This window comes from Ranitomeya imitator, chromosome 9, assembly GCF_032444005.1.
Source record: "Ranitomeya imitator isolate aRanImi1 chromosome 9, aRanImi1.pri, whole genome shotgun sequence".
In the NCBI taxonomy this organism is placed as follows: domain Eukaryota; kingdom Metazoa; phylum Chordata; class Amphibia; order Anura; family Dendrobatidae; genus Ranitomeya; species Ranitomeya imitator.
Window position 1 is genome coordinate 31,017,881 of NC_091290.1, and position 23,628 is coordinate 31,041,508.

The 23,628-nt window shown below is 42.8% G+C and overlaps 1 protein-coding gene across 1 annotated transcript; it reads left to right on the plus strand.

Annotated features, from left to right (window-relative positions):
* Positions 1 to 8,386: 8,386 nt before the first annotated feature.
* Positions 8,387 to 23,628, plus strand: LOC138648889 (prokineticin receptor 1-like). The gene is made up of 3 exons (XM_069738861.1): positions 8,387 to 8,467; positions 11,325 to 11,770; positions 21,124 to 23,628. Exons 2-3 carry the CDS (start codon positions 11,376 to 11,378, stop codon positions 21,797 to 21,799), a joined length of 1,071 nt encoding a protein of 356 aa, XP_069594962.1. The 5' UTR covers positions 8,387 to 8,467; positions 11,325 to 11,375; the 3' UTR covers positions 21,800 to 23,628.

Below are 23,628 nucleotides of genomic sequence, written 5' to 3' on the forward strand. Positions count from 1 at the left end.
AGTCTGGTGGATGGATGCTGTCTGTGAGGAGTGCCATGATTTATGCTCTGTCCTTACATAGTAACACGTCTGCAGGTCACTGTTCACATGCTTTGTTACTACAGCTGAGCTAAGATGCAGACATTAACCCCTTTAAGAGCGCTGCTTATTTCGTTTGCATTCAATTCTGATAGCCGTCACTTTTTTTTAATTAGCCGTATAACACTATAATAAGTATTCTATCGATTCTCCATTTTTTGTGTGAAATTCCCATAACCATCGGGCCCATATACAAATAGTTGCTAACCGGGGACGTAACTACAATAGTTGCAGGGGTTGCATCATACTTGGGCCCTGGAGCCTCAGCAGCCCAGAAAAGTCCTTTTGGCCCATATGAAAAGACCACTACTATTAAAGGTTTGCAATAATTGGGTGATCCGTTGGAACGTCTGCATCGGGACCCAAGAGCATTAAGTTACACCACTGTTGCTCGCTCTACCAAAATGTCTAAATGTCCCAAAAAGCATTCGGGAAGGTGAATTTTGTGAGCGAAGATGTTCTGATATTAGAGGGAGTCTTAGGCTACTTTCACACTAGCGTCGTTTTTAATACGTCGCAATGCGTCGTTTAGGGGAAAAAAACGCATCCTGCAAAGTTGTTTGCAGGATGCGTTTTTGCCCCATAGAGTAACATTACCGATGCATTGCGACGTATTGACACACGTCGCAACCGTCGTGCGACGGTTGCGCCGTGTTGTGGCGGACCGCCGGGAGCAAAAAACGTTAAATGTAACGTTTTTTGCTGCCGACGGACCGCTTTTTCCGACCGCGCATGCGCAGCCGGAACTCCGCCCCCACCTCCCCACACCTCACAATGGGGCAGCGGATGCGCCGGAGAAATGCATCCGCTGCACCCGTTGTGCGGCGCAAAAAACGCTAGCGTCGGAATCTCGGCCCGACGCAATGCGACGGGCCGAATCCGACGCTAGTGTGAAAGTAGCCTTAGTGGTACAATGTCCAACTAAGGGGCATATAAGAGGTATGGCGAGGTTTTGCCCCAAAAATAGGGTAGTGGCTGTAGGGGAGCTGTCACTGTCAACTCCCCAAGATTCATCACTAGTCGCTGCATCTTCCGCTCGCTGATGTCGGCTCCCTCACAACACACCGCTGTCACGATAATCTCCTGAGCCAGTCAGCCTTCTCCTTTGTCAGTGTGACACCACCTGTGTATTCGAATTTTTGATATTTACGCCACTAAATTGGACTGTTTCCCAGTTCTGCAAGGACTCTGTAACAAACCAAGCTCTGTTATATTGTTGGGTAACTCTGCTGCACTGTTGTCCAGTTCTGGCTGGACTTGGTAATAAACCCATCTCTGCTACATTGCTGGGTAACTCTATGACACTGTTTCCTAGTTCTGCCTGGACTCTGTGACAAAACGAGCTCATATCATTAGGTAACTGCTGCATCACTGCCAAGCTCTGCCTGACCTATGTTAAAAAAAAAAAGCTCTGATACATCGCTGCGTAACTCTACCATATTACTGTTCAGCTCTGCCTGAACTCTGTTACCAACTGAGCTCTGTTATATAAGTGGGTAACTGCTACGCTGCTGTCCAACTCGGCCTGGACACTGTGACAAGTCAAGCGCTGTCATACTGGAAGCGAACCATTGGGTAACTCTGCTGCACTATTGTCCAGTTTTCCTGGCCTGAATAAACAAAACATTTATACATTGCTGGAAAACTGTACTACATTGCGGCCCAGTTCTACCTAACTCTATGACAAACTGAGCTCTGTTGTACCATTGGGTAACTCTGTTGTACTCCATTTCTCTGTGGACCTTGTTGAAAACAACAAAAATATAGCTCTGCTACATCACTGGGTAACTTTACTACATTGCTACCCAGTTCTGCCTGGACTCACTGACAAACACAGCTCTGATATAACATATATAGTAAGTTCGCTACATCACTAAGCAGTTCTTCAACTCTGCGACAAACCGTAATACGTTATATCGCTGGGTAACTCATACACTGCGGGCCAGTGCTACCTGCACACTAAATACAACTTGAACTGCAAAAGAATAAGCCCTCATGATGCGGCTATGTCAGCTGAAAAATAAAAAAAAGTTATGGTTCAAGTGGAGGAAAAGATGAAAAAGCAAAAAAAATTAAATTGTCTAGACCCTTATAGGGGTATTCTCATCTCCAAGATCCTATCCCAATATGTAGCAGGTGTAATAATAATAATAATAATATTAGCAAATACCTCCAATTAGAAATGTAGTATAGTTCTTCTAATTCACTATGTCGCTTATCCCATGTCTAGGGCATTGCAGTAGCTTAGGTATCCATGGTTATCATCATTCATATAGCGATAGACATAACCAAGCGACATAGCGAATCAGAAGAACTATACTACGTTTCTAATTGGAGGTATTTAGTAATATTATAATTTATTACCCCTTCTAAATATTGAGATCTTGGAGATGGGAATACCCCTTTAAGGGGTTAAAGTACAAAATAAGTAAACCTATGAAAATGTAAAGTAAAGTTATATGAGCTGTACAAACATTCCGGGGACAGACATTCAATTTTTGAAAAATCATATCAGTCATCTATAATCCTACTTTTCTTCACTTTTTCATATTTGCCTTCTACCACTATAATAACTAAAATTACATTTCTAGATGAAAACATAATGACAATCCAGCAGAATGTAATAATTAGAAACGAGACAGGGATTTGTAGTGAATGATGAATGCTCCAACCTCTGTGAGATTTATGAAATCTTTCCAGCCTCAATTTTTGTAAAGTCTCAATAGGATTAAGTTGTTCTATAATTAACATATACCTACATTTCCCAAGAGATCCTAATAGCAACACATCCTCTATACTATAAGCTCTGTAGAAGAATCATATTCTTAATTATATTACATTTACAACAACTTTTATTCTGGCAGAAAACTTTCCAACATTGCAAATGGCAAAATATTTGTCAGATGTTTTCCATATTCACACAAATGGTTTCCAGTTGTATGGCAGTTAAATTCAAGTACTCGGTATTATCACACATGTCCCAAAATAATTTGTTATGACATGAAAGGGCATTTGGTTAGGGGGCATCTTCATCAGACAACTTTTAATGACAGTATACAATGTTCAAGATGCCAGCTCTGAAATAAACAAGGTAATTATTTATGGAACACACTCTGGTTCACTTATATTACTTTGCTTCCCCCTGAGGAAGCAGCGGCGAAACGCGCATTGGGGTACCTGAGCTGTGGCATCTGGCATCCGATTGGTAAGATGGGCCGGTGGTTTTTTTTACATGCACTATCTGCACCTTACTTGTAGCCTTGTGGCTTATTTATTATACAGACAAGCTCTGCATGGCCTCTACCCAGCTTCACAGGTTCATTTCTCAAGGTTCCCCCCTTTTATGCACGTATATGTGTGGATACTGGGAATGCTCTAATGTTATGGATAGCCTGCCACGCCAGATTTTTTGCATCATCCGCTATTAGACCTGTACAATAGTTGTGGTATCAATTTTGTATACGTTATGTGATTTTTTCATACATTTTTATGCCTTGTCTTTGCTATATAATTAATAAAGAGTGTTATATTTTTACAGTTATCTGCTTAGGCATTCATTACTTTATCCTTACTAGCTATTATTGGGGAATTTAAAAACTCCATGGTTTTTTTTCGTATGTTCTTTATTGTTGTTTAGGAGTGTTCCGGTTTAACATGCTCCTTTATGATCAGTTCTGGTATGTTATTATATTCATTTATATTACTTTGTTGTCTTTAGTTCTTTACACTTTATGTCCCTTTGTGTATTTCTCAGAGAGCATGTGGTGTGATTGTGTTTAAGTTCTGCCCTGTCTGTCTTGTTTTGTATTTCCCCATACACGTTTCAGACTAGTGCTGCTTAGGAGCATAGTAAGGAACGAGGCTCAAGCATCTCCACCTTCAGGAGTAATCCCGGGCACAGGGATAGCCAGGGACCCCTTGCCTTATGGTCAGACTAGTGATGCTTAGGAGCATAGTATGGAACGAGGCTCAAGCATTTCCACCTTCAGGAGTAATCCCGGGCACAGGGATAGCCAGGGACCCCTTGCCTTATGGTCAGACTAGTGCTGCTTAGGAGCATAGTAAGGAACGAGGCTCAAGCATTTCCACCTTCAGGAGTAATCCCGGGCACAGGGATAGCCAGGGACCCCTTGCCTTATGGTCAGACTAGTGATGCTTAGGAGCATAGTATGGAACGAGGCTCGGGCATCTCCACCTTCAGAAGTAATCCCGAGCACTGGGATAGCTAGGGACTCCTAGCCTTAAGGTCAGACTAGTGATGCTTAGGAGCATAGGAAGGACCGAGGCTCAGGCATCTCCACCTTCAGGAGAAACCCCAGGCACGGATAGCTAAGGACCCCTAGCCTTAGGGTCAGAATAGGTGCAGACTTGAGGAAGGTGGAAGCTTGGGCCAAAAAAATGACAATTGAAGTTCAATGTAGATAAATGTAAAATTTGTATAAGAATGTACTAAATAGAAAAACACTGTCAATGAAAAAGACTTGGATGGTATTGGTGGACAATAAACTCTACGTTATTGATCAGTGCCAAACAGCTGCTGCCAAGAAAAATAAAAACACCGAAGCATAAATGCTATGCACATAATATAGTTTTGCCTTTATGCAAGTCATTAGTGCAGCCACACTTAGAATACTGTGTATAATTTTGCCCATGAGTATACAAGGACACAACAGACCTAGAGCAGGCGCAGAGAAGAGCAACCAAGCTTATTAAGGGGGTGAACTGCAAATCCAAGGTACAGGGGGACATACTTTTGGTGCAACCTGTGCATCCGCATGGGAGCCCAAGAGGTAAGGGGGCCACGGCCACCTCCAAAGCAGTTGGAACTGTGCATTATGATGAGCTATTGGATTGCAAATGGCCCATATAATATTTTTGCACAGTGCCCTCTTCTGTCTGTAGTCACTTTTGCTAAGGCAGGTTATCAAACCTGGGATTACTCAGTTTGGAAAAATGAAGGCTTGGGGGTGACCATATACAATTTACAAATATACATAGGGACAGTAGAGAGATCTTTTAATGATCTTTTTACACGAAGGCAATAATACGGGGGAATCCTCTACGTCTAGAGGAAATGAGGTTTGATGTTGCAATGATTAACTAAATAAGTTCATGGTGGGCCTGGATTCTTTTTGTTCCCCTAATATTGTGGCAATTAGCATTTCATGGGGTTTTTACCTTCGTCTGGATCAACGTTAGAATTATGGGTTGGCCTTGGTGGACTTGTGTCTTCTTCCAACCATAAAACTATGAAGCTATAATAAGTATGCTTGATTGCTGCTCTGTCCTGAGTTACAGCAATTCGTTAAGCTAACGTGAATTTGTCCGTGTTTGATACCTTGTTTACTGTGGGCAAATCAAAGCTATTACTTAGGAGCAGTACTATTTGTTCTTTTAATCACTGCCTAGTATTTCTGTGGCACACAGTGACCGTGGTTCTCCGTCCTGCATCCTGATCAGGGATCACTTGGTGAGCTCACTAATAAGGTCTTGTCTAGGCTCAGCTGTTCCATGATTTTTAGTCTGACGTCCATTATTAATCATTGCGGATTGTTTCTTCCTCGCTGCCTTTCTTCTTTATCATATTTCTTATGCAAGCTTGTTTTTTTTTTTCATCACTTGTGCCTTTGTAACAGTTTTACGTCTGTGTTTTTAAATATCAAACGTATAAGTCAATGATGTACTTTGACCATCGCAAACAAGAACACAACCATTAAAATTGGTTATTCACTTGACCAGGACATGTATGAGTTTCAATGTTCATATTCTAGCGCATAGAATAAAGAAATCCATAAATATGTATTGATGTCTCAGCATTTACTCTGCATGTGTCCTCTGTGGTGAGAGCAGCGTAAGACTCCCCTAGGAGCCGTTTACCGCCCTGCAGAATAAAAGGATGGGAGGGGGGATTAAATTCAGATTTTGGCGATGATTGTCCGATTGTCAAATACAGACAACTTTTAACTAAAGTGTATGGAAAAGAGAAAAGATCGCAACTCTGTCAGCAATATTTCAGACCCCAAACTATTTATACGCTCATGTAGCTCTGTCAGAGACAAGTCCAGCGATACCTGTGCATGGCCGGTCCGTTCCTCCGCTACTGAATTGATATGCAAAAGGAGGCTGAAGAGCTATGGTAGATATGAAGTCTCTGTCACTCCAGCTCTTTTCTCCTCCTGCTTGACTGACCACTCCTTTGCCAGAAGTCATACAGGATGTCAGCAAATTCCACTTAAAATTGAACCAGGAGATGGTTTAAAAAAAAAGTTTTTATGGCTATGCATTAAAGGATCATATTAACCCCCTCCTCTGGTCACATGATAAACATGCATCAAACAGGTTTATATCTCCAACCAAAACAGTGTATGTTAAAGGAGATCTGTCAGTAAGAAACTTTATAAATATGGTTTTTCAGGACTTTGACAGCTTAATCCGATGATCTTTCATTTCTTTTACCTGTTGCTGCACTCATGAAAGCTTAGCCTTTTATTTAACTTGTAAATTGAGTATTAAGTGCTCTAGGTGTGGCAGAGCAGTTTCTCACCTGATGTATGTTCACAGGCAGCGCGCACGGTGCATGCCGATTAAAAATGTTGGCAGAGTGCAGGCACCGGGCATGTATTTTGAACACAGGAGGTGGCGCACAGACGCAGGAGGGAGATGATTGACGTCTGGGAGGCGGTTGACACAGGGGAGAAGACACACCTCCGGGACTCAATAGAGGTATGGCGGGCAATTTATAAAAGTGATTATCTGAGCGTTCCTAGGGATACTAAGCATAAGAACCACCTTCACAGAATGCATCCTTAGGCTGTGTGCCCACGTTGTGTTTTTTATGCGTTTCCGCCACGTTTTTGCCGTAGCAGAAACGCTTAAAAAACGCATGAAATCCTATGGGATTCTGCAGTTGCTGTGCCCTTGCTGTGGATTTTCCCGCTGCGGAATCGCATAGCGCTAAAATCCGCAGCATGTTCATTATTTCTGCAGAATCGCGGTGATTCCGCCGCCATAGGATTGCATTGAAATGCTCACTTTACGCATGTGGCTATGCCCACCATGCATAAAGTGAGCGCTTCATGTGTGGATGGTACCCAGGGTCTGGAGGAGAGGAGACTCTCCTCCAGGCTGGGTACCATATTCCTGTAAAAAAAGAATTAAAATAAAAAATAGGGATATACTTTACCTTCTGATGGCCCCCGGAGTCCTCCCGGCTCTCAGCGGTGCACGCGGTGGCGACTTCCGTTCCCAGGGATGCATTGCGCGAATCACCTGAGATGACGTCGCGGTCACGTGACCGTAATGTCACAAAGGTCCTTCGCGCAAAGCATCCCTGGGAACGGAACGTACCGGGAGCGCCGCTGAGGAGATCGGGGGCCATCGGAAGGTGAGAATAACCATATTTTTTTTAATTATTATTAACATTCTATCTTTTACTATTAATGCTGCATAGGCAGAATAAATAGTAAAAAGTTGGTCACACTTGTCAATCACTATACTTGACAAGTGTGACCAACCTGTCAATCACTTTTCCAAGCAATGCTTCAAATCGCTTGGAAAAGCGCAAGCATTCTGCAAGCTAAAAACGCTTGTGTTTTGCGGGAAAACGCATGCGAATTCCGCATGCGTTTTACCCATGGTAAGGAGTTGTGGAAATGCTTTAGTGCTGCTGAAGGTGGCTCTTTTACTTAAAAACGCCATGGCGGGTGGGGTGACAGGTTCCCTTTAAGTGGTTTGGTGGGAGTGGTTGGTCTTACTGACAGATTCTTGTTTACATAACGCATATATATTTGTGTCTCGATAATATAGCTGGTAATATCAAAACCCCAGTGTCCATCAATCAGGTGGAAACAAAAGTAACATAGGTGAAACTTTGTACGGATCTGCGCCTCAAATCCTTTCAGATCCGATGGCATGCAGAGCAATTATTCCTGTCGAAATGATGGAACCTGCTAGATCCTATTATCACATAACACATTGGTCACTGCTTTGTGGTTTTAGATATCAATGGGAACTGTGGCATAAAGTGTGTATAAAATAAGTGTTGTCAAATTTTAGCAAATATTACGTAGTACATGTACTGGGATGCCATCTTTATATGCCAGGCAGGATGACATGTTCTTCTAGGCAGTAGTTATTGTATTATTATTGCTTTACATGTGTTAGTTTTTGGTTTATTTTTGCATATAACGGAGCATGGTGTAAATATAAAATTTGTACAAGACGCGACCGTGATAGAGTTAAGCCGTGTCTTCTCTTCTTTCAGCACCTCCTCCAGGGATCCTCAGATTTTTCTTCCTGATCCTGACTTGATGACATTTGAAGAAGGGATGCAGACTGAGATTGGATAACCACAAAGCAGCAGCGTTCTACAGGTCGGCATCCTTGCACGGTGGGTTCATTGTATATCTTATTATATGCTAGTTACTCTTAGGGATGTTTCTAACTTGTTTCGTTATTTTATTGAAAACTGTAGTGCGTGATACATACTGGTGAGGCACACTTTTACTTACTCCGTTCAGAATTGCTTCTTTTACACTATTTATTTACTTAACATGACTTTTTTGATCGAATACATCCACTTGTGTGTCTTCCATGAGAACAAGTCATGATTTCCATTACTATTCTGTATTGAATGGGCCACTAATAGACTCTCCATGTAGAAAAGAACATAGTTTTTGGTATAGAGGAGTAAGGAGTCGCAAGCCCCGAGTCATGTTCTTGCTGTTTTTATCTTTTACAATACATCTTATTATAGAAAACTTTTGTCGTTTATTGAAATTAGACACCAGGAAATCTCAAAATTAAGTATGATTAAACTCCAAATACAATGTCACACCAAAACCCCTATTGTATATTCAACAAAAATGAGGTGAGGAGTTCTTTAAATAAAATTACAATATTTTATTATATACCAAACAAAAAACATTTACAAGATAATGGATAACCACAAACCGTTTATTTGTTTATTAAAATGTCAGCTGTAATGAAAACCAATATGCGTTACGTAGTCAACAAATAAAATATGAAAAAACAAAACCAGTATCTTCCACCTCAGTCATATAAGCTTTGTACAGCATTATGGATCATATATTATCTAGTTTTGAGTATAGAAGATGACATGTAGGTTTAGCATTAGTGATGAGCGAATATACTCGTTACTCGAGATTTCTCGAGCACGCTCGGGGGTCCTCCGAGTATTTTTTAGTGCTCGGAGATTTAGTTTTCATCGCCGCAGCTGAATGATTTACATCTGTTAGCCAGCATACGTACATGTGGGGATTCCCTAGCAACCAGGCAACCCCCACATGTACGTATGCTGGCTATCAGATGTAAATCATTCAGCTGCGGCAAGAAAAACTATAACTCCGAGCACTAAAAAATACTCGGAGGACACCCGAGCATGCTCGAGAAATCTCGAGTAACGAGTATATTTGCTCATCATTATTTAGCATTTAACGGCAACTCACTTTAATAATAGAAAATATACCATTTTGAAGGAAGGCGTGGGGCAGTTTTTATGCTTGTTTGTTTTTTTCTTTTACATGTCGTTTACCTTGTTACATTATGTCACTAAGTTTCATCCAAGGCTTCCTTCACGATTTTGTAGACCGGTGACTTGGGATTTCAGGTGAGGTTTCATAGCTCTACAAGAGCTCAACGAAGCCCTGTGTGTTTTAAAGGGTTTGATCGGAAATTTGTTTTTGTCCGTCAAAGATTGAAAATGACATCTGCAGCAATACTCACCTTCCCCAGGTATAGTGCTGCCTCTCCTCCTTTGCGGCAGCGGTGAAGTTACGACTATAGCACACATGACTGCTGCAGCCAGTATGAGTATGCATGTTTCTAGGATAGTCAGGGCTATACAATTGTTACAGCCATTGCACGTCTATGGCCAGCTTAAACAGTATCTATCACCAGTCTATGGTTGCAACTAGTGATGAGCAAGTATACTCGTTGCCCGGGTTTTCACGAGCATGCTCGGGTGACCTCCGAGTTTTTGTTAGTGTTCAGAGATTAAGTTTTCATCGCCTCAGCTGAATGATTTACAGCTACTAGACAGCTTGATTACATGTGAGGATTCCCTAGCAACCAGGCAACCCCCACATCTACTCAGCCTGACTATTAGCTGTAAACCATTCAGCTGAGGCGATGAAAACCTCCAAACACTAACAAATACTCGGAGATCACCCGAGCGTGCTTGGGAAAACCCGAGCAACGAGTATACCCGCTCATCAATAGTTGCAACTGTTTCCTTAAAGGGGTTCTCTGCAAATTTTTCTATATGGGACTAAGCACTTATCAGCGACGATATCTCCTAGCTCAAAGTGATCATAGACTTCACCTGCTTGCGTTTCTCATGCTTCCTGTGATGTTACATCGACAAAGCAGTTCCTTCTCTTCCGCTCTGTCGACCTGGCATCACTGACGATGATGTCATGTTAAATGCGTGAGGCTGAGCCGACCATCAATCAGCATGACATCTAGTTGGCGCCCCTTCGACAAAGCAGGGCGTAAGAGAAGAAACTAGTCTGTCAGCGTGGCATCACAAGAAGCAGAATTACTGACAGGAGTGGTCCGTGACTACTTTGATCCATAGGGCAGTACAGGCAGCTAGTGAGCAACTTCTTGCTCATATGTGCTTAGCCCCTTGAGTGAAAAAAAAAAATCCCGGATAATCCTTTAAATAGAAAGGGCATCCCCAAACTGCTGATATGTATTCTCTAAATGGATTGTCCACTACTTTGATACTGATGACCTATCCATAGGATAGGTGAACATTATCAGATCAATGGAGGTCCAATACCTACCACCCCTACAGATCTAATGTTATCAGCTCAGGTAGTGGCGGAATGTTACCAGGGTATGGAGCAGAACTGCACAGCTCTGTACACTATTTAGTGTCAGGTGCTGGACGTCTGCAGATCTAATATTGATGACCTATCCTAAACACAGATTAATATCATAGTAGTGGACAACCCCTTTAAGGACGCACGATATCTTTTTTTTATGTTTTACATAAATATGGGTCAGTAACATTCCAGAGGTTTTTACAGAAAGAGGTACGGAAATTAGAAATTTAAGATGTAAGGTGGAAGAGTATTTTTTATTGGTTTACAGAACATCGACTTTAGATGTGAATTTTGCTTTAACGACAGATGATCTGTTTTTAACTGTTATTATTATATAGCTTCTAGGATGACAATACTTTTTGTTGCACAAAGTAAGTTGTACATTGGTTTTCACAGGCAAAAATTCAAGAACAAGGAGAACAAACCAACACATCCAGTTCCACATCAATGGCAGACTCGTGGAATCGAAGTCTGGAGGACTCTTATTTCTTGCTTGAAGAAGAAGGTCCAAAGAAGAGTGAAAACGTCCTTTTTGTGGTCAGATTGTTTATCGGTGTGACCCTTGTATGTGTCATACTAATCTGTGGGGGAGGAAACCTGTTTTTCATCTTGAACTTAGTCATGTACAAGAGCATGCAAAATGTGACTAATATTTTGATTGCCAATTTGGCAGTATCTGACCTTCTTGTGGCTGTAATCTGCTGTCCTTTCGAGATTGACTATTATGTTGTGCGTGAACAGTCATGGGAATTTGGTCACATAATCTGCTCGTCAGTGATCTATTTGAGGATGCTTTCTCTGTATGTCTCAACTAACGCACTTCTCGCCATTGCCATAGACAGGTGAGCCAGATGGTTACACAATATATCGTAGCTTATTGACAAAGGAATATATAGTACCAAAATACAGTTCCAATCAAAATTATTCGCCCGCTTTCTTGGCAAACTAGATTAGCAAAATGAAAAAATGTTTGTAATAAACTAATCAGAGAAGAACAATCTAAATAGCTGAACACAACTAATAGAACAAGTGGTTTCTCAAAATTCAGCATATATTATTATTTATTGTTATAGCGCCATTTATTCAATGGCGCTTTACATGTGAGGAGGGGTATACATAGTAAAAAGTACAATAATCTTAAACAATACAAGTCATAACTGGTACAGGAGAGAGGACCCTGCCCGTGAGGGCTCACAATCTACAAGGCATGGGTGAGAATACAGTAGGTGAGGATAGAGCTGGTCATGCAGCAGTTTGGTCGATCGGTGGTTACTGCAGGTTGTAGGCTTGTCTGAAGAGGTGGGTCTTCAGGTTCTTTTTGAAGGTTTCGATAGTAGGCGAGAGTCTGATGTGTTGTGGTAGAGGGTTCCAGAGTAGGGGTGATACGCGAGAGAAATCTTGTATACGATTGTGGGAAGAGGAGATAAGAGGGGAGTAAAGGAGATCTTGTGAGGATCGGAGGTTGCGTGTAGGTAAGTACCGGGAGACGAGGTCACAGATGTATGGAGGAGACAGGTTGTGGATGGCTTTGTACGTTATGGTTAGGGTTTTGTACTGGAGTCTTTGGGCAATGGGGAGCCAGTGAAGGGATTGACAGAGGGGAGAGGACGGGGAATAGTGGGGTGACAGGTGGATTAGTCGGGCAGCAGAGTTTAGAATAGATTGGAGGGGTGCGAGAGTGTTAGAGGGGAGGCCACAGAGCAGGAGGTTGCAGTAGTCAAGGCGAGAGATGAGGGCATGGACTAGGGTTTTTGCAGATTCTTGGTTGAGGAATGAACGGATTCGTGAAATATTTTTGAGTTGAAGTCGGCAGGAAGTGGAAAAGGCTTGGATATATTGCCACTCTTACTGACTAGTGCAGTATCAAAATTATTAACTCCCTTCATGACAAGTGTCTTTAGTACTTAGGTGAGCCCCTATGGCTGTTATAACCTGCTGCAAATGTGTTTCATAACCAGATACCAGTGTCTGGTGGTTATTGAGGAATCTTAACTCATTGGGTATTTCCCCCAGTTCACTAATATTCTTGACTTTTTGTGTTGCAACCTCCATCTTCAAATCCCACCAAAGATTTTATTTGGGGTTCCAAGCCTTGGTGTACTTGGCGGTATACTTGTCATCACTGTTCTGTTGGAAGGTCCAATGATGCCCAAGCTTTAGCATCTTCACAGATGACAAGACATTTTCTCCCAGGACTTCTTGATACATGATTGAATCCATCCTGGCCTGCACAAGCTGCAGGTTTCCAGTTACAGAGGAAGCAAAGCATCCCCAAGTCATCACTAAGCCCTCACTATGCTTTACTGTGGGCATCACCAAGCCATGCTTCACTTCACTGAAGGCATAATTGAGCAACCATTATTCTTCACTGTAGGCAAGAGTGTCTGCCATGCTTCACTGTAGACATTGCCAAGCCCCTACCCTGCTACACTGTAGGTATCACTTGTCCACTACTTTGCTTCATAGTAGGCATCACCAAACCACTGCCACGCTTCACTGTAGGCATCATTGAGCCACCAATGTTTCACTGTAGGTATCACTAAACCACTGCCATGCTTGACTGTAGGCATCACTAAGCCACCAGTGTTTCACTGCATACATCATAAAGCCACCGCCATGCTTCATTGTAGGTAGTTCTTTTAGTGTATGTTTCATCCTTTTTCCTCCCGACATACTTCTGATCCATTGTCCAAAAAAGCTCCATTTCGTTACATCGCTCCACAGAACAGAATCCCAAAACTTTTGTCTTATTTATATGGTTTTTGGCATATTGAATTCTTGCTTAGAGACCATAACTGCTTTAGCACCTTGGGTTTTTCCATTTTGGTTTCTTGCTCCCCTTCTTCCCAAAGCCATAACTTTATTTTTTCATCAAAATGGCCATGTGAGGGCTTGTTTTTTTTTTTTTTTGTAGGATGAGTTGTACTTTTGAACAACAGCATTGGTTTTGCCATATAGTGTACTGGAAAACAGGAAGAAAATTCAAAGTGTGGTGAAATTGCAAAAAAAGAGCAATTACATAATTTTTTTTACATTTTTTTTTTTTTTTGCCATGTTCACTAAATGCTAAACCGACATGAAATTATGATTCTCCATGTCATCACGAATGTGTAGATATCAAACATGTATAGGTTCTTTTTATATTTAAGTGGTGAAAAAAAAAAAAAGTTCGTATTGAAAAAACAAAGTTGCCTTGTCAGAGATATGTAGCATCTCCATTTTTTGTGATCTGGCGCTAGGTGAGAGCAATTCTTAACTCTGCAATACCAAACATGAAATTTTTTTAAATTGTTTTATTTTGAATGGGGCAAAAGGAGCGTGATTTAAACTTTTATATTTTTTAATTGTTTTTATTTTTTTACATGCTTCAATAGTCTCCATGGAAGACTAGAAGCTGCAATCATCCGATCGCCTGTGCCACACATAGCAGGGCTTCAGCCCTGCTGTGTGTAGCAAAAATGCTAATTTCCTGAGTGCCGGCCACTCTGCATTCAGGGATCGTCTGTGACCTCCGGTGTGTGCGCCGTCAAGATGCCCTTCCCACTTCCTCCCTGCATAGTCATGGCTAGGAACCATGTGTATATAGCGTTAACTATGCAGGGAGGAAGTCAGAAGAGCATCTTATCGGCGCACACACTGGAGGTCACTTGAGCGGAAGTCACGGTGCCTGCGCAGAAGGCACCCACTTCCATCTCCTCCCTCATTTCTGTCTATCGGTCTAACCGATCGTTGCGCTATGTAAAGCACTTTTGACTAACCTCTGCACTAATCTGTACCTCCCACTCCTGACTCCCAAAACTTCTCCTACACTGACTGCACCAATCCTCTGGAATGCTCTACCCCAAGAAATTAGGACCAACCACAACTTGCAGTTTTAGACGCTCCCTCAAAATAATTTGTTCAGAGTGGCCTATCACATTCCCTAATCAGTCATTTTATGTGTGTGTGTAGCCCATATACTATCTCCACCTATCCCCCACCCCCTGAAGATGGCTGGACATTCATTGTAACTACACACCTGTACTTTGTAAGCTCTCACGAGCAGGGTTGTTTTATTTTGCTTTAATCATATTAACGCTGTTACTTATGACTATTGTTTGATACTGTTTAACTGTAAAGCGCTGAGGAATATATTGGCGCTATATGAAGATTATTATTAACCCCTACATGACCCAGCCTATTTTGACCTTAAAGACCTTGCCGTTTTTTGCAATTCTGACCAGTGTCCCTTTATGAGGTAATAACTCAGGAACGCTTCAATGGATCCTAGCGGTTCTGAGATTGTTTTTTCGTGAAATATTGGGCTTCGTGTTAGTGGTAAATTTAGGTCAATAAATTCTGTGTTTATTTGTGATAAAAACGGAAATTTGGCGAAAATTTTGAAAATTTCGCAATTTTCACATTTTGAATTTTTATTCTGTTAAACCAGAGAGTTATGTGACACAAAATAGTTAAAAAATAACATTTCCCACATGTCTACTTTACATCAGCACAATTTTGGAAACAAAATTTTTTTTTGCTAGGAAGTTATAAGGGTTCAAATTTGACCAGCGATTTCTCATTTTTACAACGAAATTTACAAAACCATTTTTTTTAGGGACCACCTCACATTTGAAGCCAGTTTGAGGGGTCTATATGGCTGAAAATACCCAAAAGTGACACCATTCTAAAAACTGCACCCCTCAAGGTGCACAAAACCACATTCAAGAAGTTTATTAACCCTTCAGGTGCTTCACAGCAGCAGAAGCAACATGGAAGGAAAAAATGAACATTTAACTTTTTAGTCACAAAAACGATTTTTCAGCAACAATTTTTTTATTTTCCCAATGGTAAAAGGAGAAACTGAACAACGAAAGTTGTTGTCCAATTTGTCCTGAGTACGCTGATACCTCATATGTGGGGGTAAACCACTGTTTGGGCGCACGGCAGGGCTTGGAAGGGAAGGAGCGCCATTTGACTTTTTGAATGAAAAATTGGCTGCACTCTTTAGCGGACACCATGTCACGTTTGGAGAGCACCCGTGTGCCTAAAAATTGGAGCTCCCCCACAAGTGACCCCATTTTGGAAACTAGACGCCCCAAGGAACTTATCTAGATGCATAGTGAGCCCTTTAAACCCCCAGGTGCTTCACAAATTGATCCGTAAAAATGAAAAAGTACTTTTTTTTCACAAAAAAATTATTTTCGCCTCAATTTTTTCATTTTCACATGGGCAATAGGATAAAATGGATCCTAAAATTTGTTGAGCAATTTCTCCCGAGTACGCCGATACCTCATATGTGGGGGTAAACCACTGTGTGGGCACACGGCAGGGCTCGGAAGGGAAGGCGCGCCTTTTGACTTTTTGAATTGAAAATTAGCTCCAATTGTTAGCGGACACCATGTCGCATTTGGAGAGCCCCTGTGTGCCTATGCATTGGAGCTCCCCCACAAGTGACCCCATTTTGGAAACTAGACCCCCCAAGGAACTTATCTAGATGCATACTGAGCACTTTAAACCCCCAGGTGCTTCACAGAAGTTTATAATGCAGAGCCATGAAAATAAAAAATAATTTTTTTCTCAAAAATGATTTTTTTAGCCTGGAATTTCCTATTTTGCCAATGGTAATAGGAGAAATTGGACCACAAATGTTGTTGTCCAGTTTGTCCCGAGTACGCAGATACCCCATATGTGGGGGTAAACCACTGTTTGGGCGCACGGCAGGGCTCAGAAGGGAAGGCAAGCCATTTGGCTTTTTAAATGGAAAATTAGCTCCAATCATTAGCGGACACCATGTCGCGTTTGGAGAGCCCCTGTGTGCCTAAACATTGGAGATCCCCCACAAATGACCCCATTTTGGAAACTAGACCCCCCAAGGAACTAATCTAGATGTGTGGTGAGGACTTTGAACCCCAAAGTGCTTCACAGAAGTTTATAACGCAGAGCCATGAAAATAAAAATAAAAAAAATTTCTTTTCTCAAAAATGATTTTTTAGCCCGCAATTTTTTATTTTCCCAAGGGTAACAGGAGAAATTTGACCCCAAAAGTTGTTGTCCAGTTTCTCCTGAGTACGCTGATACCCCATATGTGGGGGTAAACCACTGTTTAGGCACATGCTGGGGCTCGGAAGTGAAGTAGTGACGTTTTGGAATGCAGACTTTGATGGAATGCTCTGCGGGCATCACATTGCGTTTGCAGAGCACCTGATGTGCCTAAACACTAGAAACCCCCCACAAGTGACCCCATTTTGGAAACTAGACCCCCAAAGGAACTTATCTAGATATGTGGTGAGCACTTTCAACCCCCAAGTGCTTTACAGAAGTTTATAACGCAGAGCCGTGAAAATAATAAATACGTTTTCTTTCCTCAAAAATAATTTAGCCCAGAATTTTTTATTTTCCCAAGGGTTACAGGAGAAATTGGACCACAAAAGTGGTTGTCCAGTTTCTCCTGAGTACGCTGATACCCCATGTGTGGGGGTAAACCACTGTTAGTGCACACGTCGGGGCTCAGAAGGGAAGTAGTGACTTTTGAAATGCAGACTTTGATGGAATGGTCTGCGGACGTCACGTTGCGTTTGCAGAGCCCCTGGTGTGCCTAAACAGTAGAAACCCCCCACAAGTGACCCCATTTTGGAAACTAGACCCCCAAAGGAACTTATCTAGATATGTGGTGAGCACTTTGAACCCCCAAGTGCTTCACAGACGTTTACTACGCATAGCCGTGAAAATAAAAAATCATTTTTCTTTCCTCAAAAATGATGTTTTAGCAAGCAATTTTTTATTTTCTCAAGGGTAACAGGAGAAATTGGACCCCAGTAATTGTTGCGCAGTTTGTCCTGAGTATGCTGGTACCCCATATGTGGGGGTAAACCACTGTTTGGGCACACGTCGGGGCTCGGAAGTGAGGGAGCACCATTTGACTTTTTGAATACAAGATTGGCTGGAATCAATGGTGGCGCCATGTTGCGTTTGGAGACCCCTGATGTGCCTAAACAGTGGTAACCCCTCAATTCTACCTCCAACACTAACCCCAACACACCCCTAACCCTAATCCCAACTGTAGCCATAACCCTAATCACAACCCTAACCCCAACACACCCCTAACCACAACCCTAACCACAACCCTAACCCTAAGGCTATGTGCCCACGTTGCGGATTCGTATGAGATTTTTCAGCACCATTTTTGAAAAATCCGTGGGTAAAAGGCACTGCGTTTTACCTGCGGATTTACCGCGGATTGCCAGTGTTTTTTGTGCGGATTTCACCTGTGGATTCCTATTGAGGAACAGGTGTAAAACGCTGCGGAATCCGCACAAAGAATTGACATGCTGCGGAAAATACAACGCAGCGTTTCCGCGTGGTATTTTCCGCACCATGGGCACAGCGGATTTGGTTTTCCACATGTTTACATGGTACTGTAAACCTGATGGAACACTGCTGCGGATCCGCAGCCAAATCCGCACCGTGTGCACATAGCCTAATTCTGAAGGTATGTGCACACGCTGCGGAAAACGCTGCGGATCCGCAGCAGTTTCCCATGAGTTTACAGTTCAATGTAAACCTATGGGAAACAAAAATCGCTGTACACATGCTGCGGAAAAACTGCACGGAAACGCAGCGGTTTACATTCCGCAGCACGTCACTTCTTTGTGCGGATTCCGCAGCGGTTTTACAACTGCTCCAATAGAAAATCGCAGTTGTAAAACCGCAGTGAAATGCGCAGAAAAACCGCGGTAAATCCGTGATAAATCCACAGTGGTTTAGCCCTGCGGATTTATCAAATCCTCTGCGGAAAAATCCGCAGAGGACCAGAATACGTGTGCACATCCCGAACCCTAACCCTAGTTCTTACCCCAACATTAGTGAAAAAAAAAAAAAATTCTTTATTTTTTTTTATTGTCCCTACCTATGGGGGTGACAAAGGGGGGGGGGGGGTCATTTACTATTTTTTTTATTTTGATCACTGAGATATAACCTCTCAGTGATCAAAACTCACTTTGGAACGAATCTGCCGGCCGGCAGATTCGGCGGGCGCACTGCACATGCGCCCGCCATTTTGGAAGATGGCGGCGCCCGGGAAAGAAGACGGACGGACCCCGGGAGGCTGGGTAGGTATAAGGGGGGGGGGGAAGAGATCAGGGCACGGGGGGGGGGGGGGGGGACTGACGTCGGAGCACGGGGGGGTGGATCGGAGCACAGGGGGGTGTGGATCGGAAGACGGGGGGTGTGATTGGAGCACGAGGGAGCGGGCAGGAGGACGGGGGAGCGGAGCACAGATCGGGGGGCTGGGGGGGCGATCGGTGGGGTGGGGGCACAGTAGTGTTTCCAGCCATGGCCGCTCTGATTGGCAGTTTCACTTTCAACAGCCAATCAGAGCGATCGTAGCCACGGGGGGGGCCGGGTGAAGCCACCCCCCCTGGGCTGAACTACCATTCCCCCTGTCCCTGCAGATCGGGTGAAATGGGAGTTAACCCTTTCACCCGATCTGCAGGGACGCGATCTTTCTGTGACACAGCATATGCGTCACAGGTCGGATTGGCACCGACTTTCATGACGCATACGCTGTGTCACAGGTCGGGAAGGGGTTAAGATTCCCGAGTGCAATACCCACAGAAAGGAGGATGAGGTATGCATTTCTGAGGGAGCGCAGGGCGCAATATTCCGGGGCCATAACTGACGTGCATGAGAGGATAGTATAATCAAGACAGAAGGCAGGGATTTCGTACAGGCACCGCAATCCCCAGAGTCTGGAAAAAACATTAGCATATAGAAAGAATATAACATTTCTCATCAAGACCATTAATATGAGGCATACTGGTAGGACTAGTGTAACATTTCTATTACCTGTATGCCCAGATTAACAGGTCATATATGTCCCAGGGGTGACAGATTCTCTTTAAGGCCACGTGCACGCTTTGCGGAAAGTGGTGCGGATTTTTCCAGACTGATTTTGGTAAATCCGCACTGCGGATTTCCCGCAATTTTTTTTGCGGATTCCACCTTCGGTTTTACACCCTTGGATTCCTATTATGGAGCAGGTGTAAGCCGCTGCGGAATCCGCACAAAGAATTGACATGCTGTGGAATAAACAATGCAGCGATTCCGCGCATTTTTTCCCCGCAGCATGTGCACTGCAGATTTTGTTTCCCATAGGTTTACATGGTACTGTAAATTCATGGAAAACTGCAAAATCCGCAACGTGTGCACATACCCTAAGACAACACCTGATATTCAAGTGTGCTCTAATGATGGATTCTGTTTCAGAGGGCTGAATAATTCTGAGACAGCAGTAGTCACTAAGTTGTGGTTGTAGTTCGCTATTCAAATGATTCTTAGGCTACTTTCACACTAGCGTTGTGTGATGTCGGTCGCAATGCATCATTTTGGAGAAAAAAACGTATCCTTCAAAGTTGCCCGGATGCGTTTTTTCTCCATAGACTTGCATTAGCGACGTATGGCCACACGTCGCATCCGTCATGCGACGGATGCGTCGTGTTTTGGCAGACCGTCGGCACAAAAAAATGTTCCATGTAATATTTTTTTGTGGGATGTGTCCCCCATTTCCGACCGCGCATGCGCGGCCGGAACTCTGCCCCTTCCTCCACGGACATTACAATGGGGCAGCGGATGCGTTGAAAAACTGAATCCGCACAAGCTGTGGCAACCGTGGATGGACTTGAATTAGGATGATAAATGAGAACATAGGGAGCCTAGTATTCAATGGAAATATAACGGATGTTTATTCAAATGTTTGTATGATGATGGGAAGTGGGGTGGCTCTGGCTGAGGTCTCTGGGGTTGGGCGGGGTGGGGGAGCTCTGGGTCGGGGGGAAAAAGTTATCTGTAAATGTGTAATGAAACATTGTCATGAGAAATATTCTGATTGTTTATTCTTTGCGGATAATAAAAATCTATCTGATAAAAAAAAAAGAAGAAAAACTGAATCCACTGCCCCCGTTTTTATTTCACAACGTCCGTCGGGCTGACGCATGGCGATGGCCACGTACCGACGGAAGTGTGAAACTAGCCTTATTTGACCAGTTCATTGCAAGCAGCAGAAAGTTAGTACATTTTGCTAATAAACCCTAATTTGCAATGTGAAGGGTTAATTTTGATTGCAACTATACATGCAAAACAGGATGTAGTTTTGTGTAATCACTTTCTGCAAATGACCAAAACCAGCCTAATGAAACAAACCGTTTATCTTTTCTAGATACCTTGTGATTCTGCATCCATTGAAGCCACGTATGAAGTTGCAGACTGCCTGTGGAGTCTTGGTTCTTATTTGGCTATCTGCTACCGTGATCGCAGCTCCCGCTGCTTATTTTGCTACGGAAACTGTTTTTGACGCTCCACGGGAGTCTGGAGGGAAGGTTTTCTGTGGCCAAATTTGGCCTGCCGACAGAGCTGTGTACTACAAATCTTACTCTTTATTTCTGTTGGCCGTAGAATTCATAATTCCCGTGTTTATTATGAGCATGTGCTATGTTCGCATTTGTCATGAGCTTTGGTTTAAGAGTTTACCAGGAGAACAAACACAACAGCTACGGAACAGACTACAAGCCAGGAGAAAAAGCGTCCTGGTGTTGGTTGCTGTGCTTTCGGCTTATGTTCTGTGCTGGTCGCCCTTTTATAGTTATGCAATTGTAAGAGATTTCTTTCCCGCTCTGCTTCTACGAGAAAGATACGCGATAGCCCTTTACTACATCGTTGAGTGCATAGCCATTAGTAATAGCATCATCAACACGCTGTGCTTCGTGACTGGGAAAAATCAAGCAAAATGCTGCTTTACAATACTGATTAATCCGTGGGAAAAACGACAGTTATCAACAATGAGACATACAGTGCTCCAAGAGTGTAAATCTACAGTGCCCCCATGTGCAGTTTAGACTTCAGACCTAACCTGCAAATAAAAAGGTGCATTTTTTTTCCCCACCAATTTCATCAGTTATAATGTCACATGGAATTATGGAGTTGGATACAAGTAAACTTTAAGATTATGTTCACACACCATGTTTTATGTTTATTTTCTGCAGAAAAGCTGCGTTTTATAGTACCACGGCCCTTAGCTTAGGCTTGCAGCAGAGTGTCATTAGCATCTCGCATCGAATGCTAAAGGCTATTGTGGTTCCAGCCTTTATCTTCGGTCCCTGACCCTTCTCTTATACGCACCTGCCAGCGACAACTATTTTTCACCGTTGCTCCCGCCAGCTTGTGACTTGCCAGATCGCTCCAGTGTTTACCAGAATACACCAGCGGTTACAACTCAATACAAATCTATGAAAGCCTTGTTCTTGCTCTCACAGACTAACATTACGAGCTTGTGATGTAGCACATGGTTTCCACCAGTCTGAAGATGCAGTCACAAGATGGCATTGTGGGCATGGCCCCCCAAAACACCCCACAACGTTGGAGGGTGAGAATAATAGTGGGGGCAGGGACCTTACATTAGAAGCTTCACTCCAGCAGTGTGATGGGGGGGTGGGGGAGAAACAGCTCGATTTGTGCTCTCAGCATTTTGAACCCATAAGAGCAAAGAAGAATAAGTGCAAAATAACTTGTGGGGGGGGGGAGGAACAAAACAAAAAAACATGTACTGCAGATAAATCATAACGTGAATGCCACAAACCCACACCTTTGAATGTGCAGTTACTAGCAAGAGAGCAGAAGGAAAAATAAAAAAATATAATCTGCTGCACATGACCATACCCTAATTGTGTATTTGCAAAAGTTTAACAGCTCAATTTGTTTGTCTGTTGGGCATGGCAGAAAATAAATAGACAACACCTAATACGGTAAGATATTGGAAGTCCGCTCCTTAACACTAGAAGTCCCAGAAATTTCAAGTTCCAAAGGTAGAAATGTTAAATGACCCTTCTGTGGGACTTCTAGTGTTAATTTGTACACTTGTTATTATACACGTTTGCACTATAAAACCCTGTACAGTTTAAAAGGTTAGTCCTCCTTCTGCCTTTTAGAGAGTTAAAATTCATATAGCCGCCTGTGCTCCGGCTACCAGAGGAGGGAGATTTAAAAAAAAAAAAAAGTGAGCAGCCGTTATGCTGTTTGCATTGTTCCCTCAGAAATTAATGGTGAGTTACAGAATAGCATTGCGATGCGGCGACCAGCGTAGGACGCAGCTGGTAGAAATTTATTTTCCGCATCATCAAAACGACACATGCGGAAGCATCCACATACAGCCGCACGACCTGCTTACCTAATGTTAAAGATACGCAGGCAGCATGCAGAAGTAGGCGGAGCTAGTGGCAGAGACGTGGCCAAGGGCAGGGCTTCACGGAGGAAGTCCGCAGCTCCTTAAAACGCTAGTGTGAAACTAGCCTGTGACATTTACTAACGCAATTGTTCCTAGAATCTGTTGCCAAAATTAATGGACAAAAAAAATTATCCTTGTGGAACAATAGTATCTACAGCTGCCTTAAATTTGTCATCCACAATAAGCTGCATTGCGCACATTTTTACACTGTCCATATATTAGAGAGGATTTGAAAAATCTGCAACTGTCTGTGTTTTTTTTTTTTTACTATGTAAAAGTGCAAATGGTGAGGTGATCGGGGTCAAAACTGCATAGTGTTTTTATTTAAAGATGACCATTCATAAGTTTGAGCCACATCATAAAATAGCAGCTGCAGAGTAAGATATTTTTCATTTGTCATCTCAGTCGGAGATTTGGAAAAATTAAAAAAAAATCTATCTACTA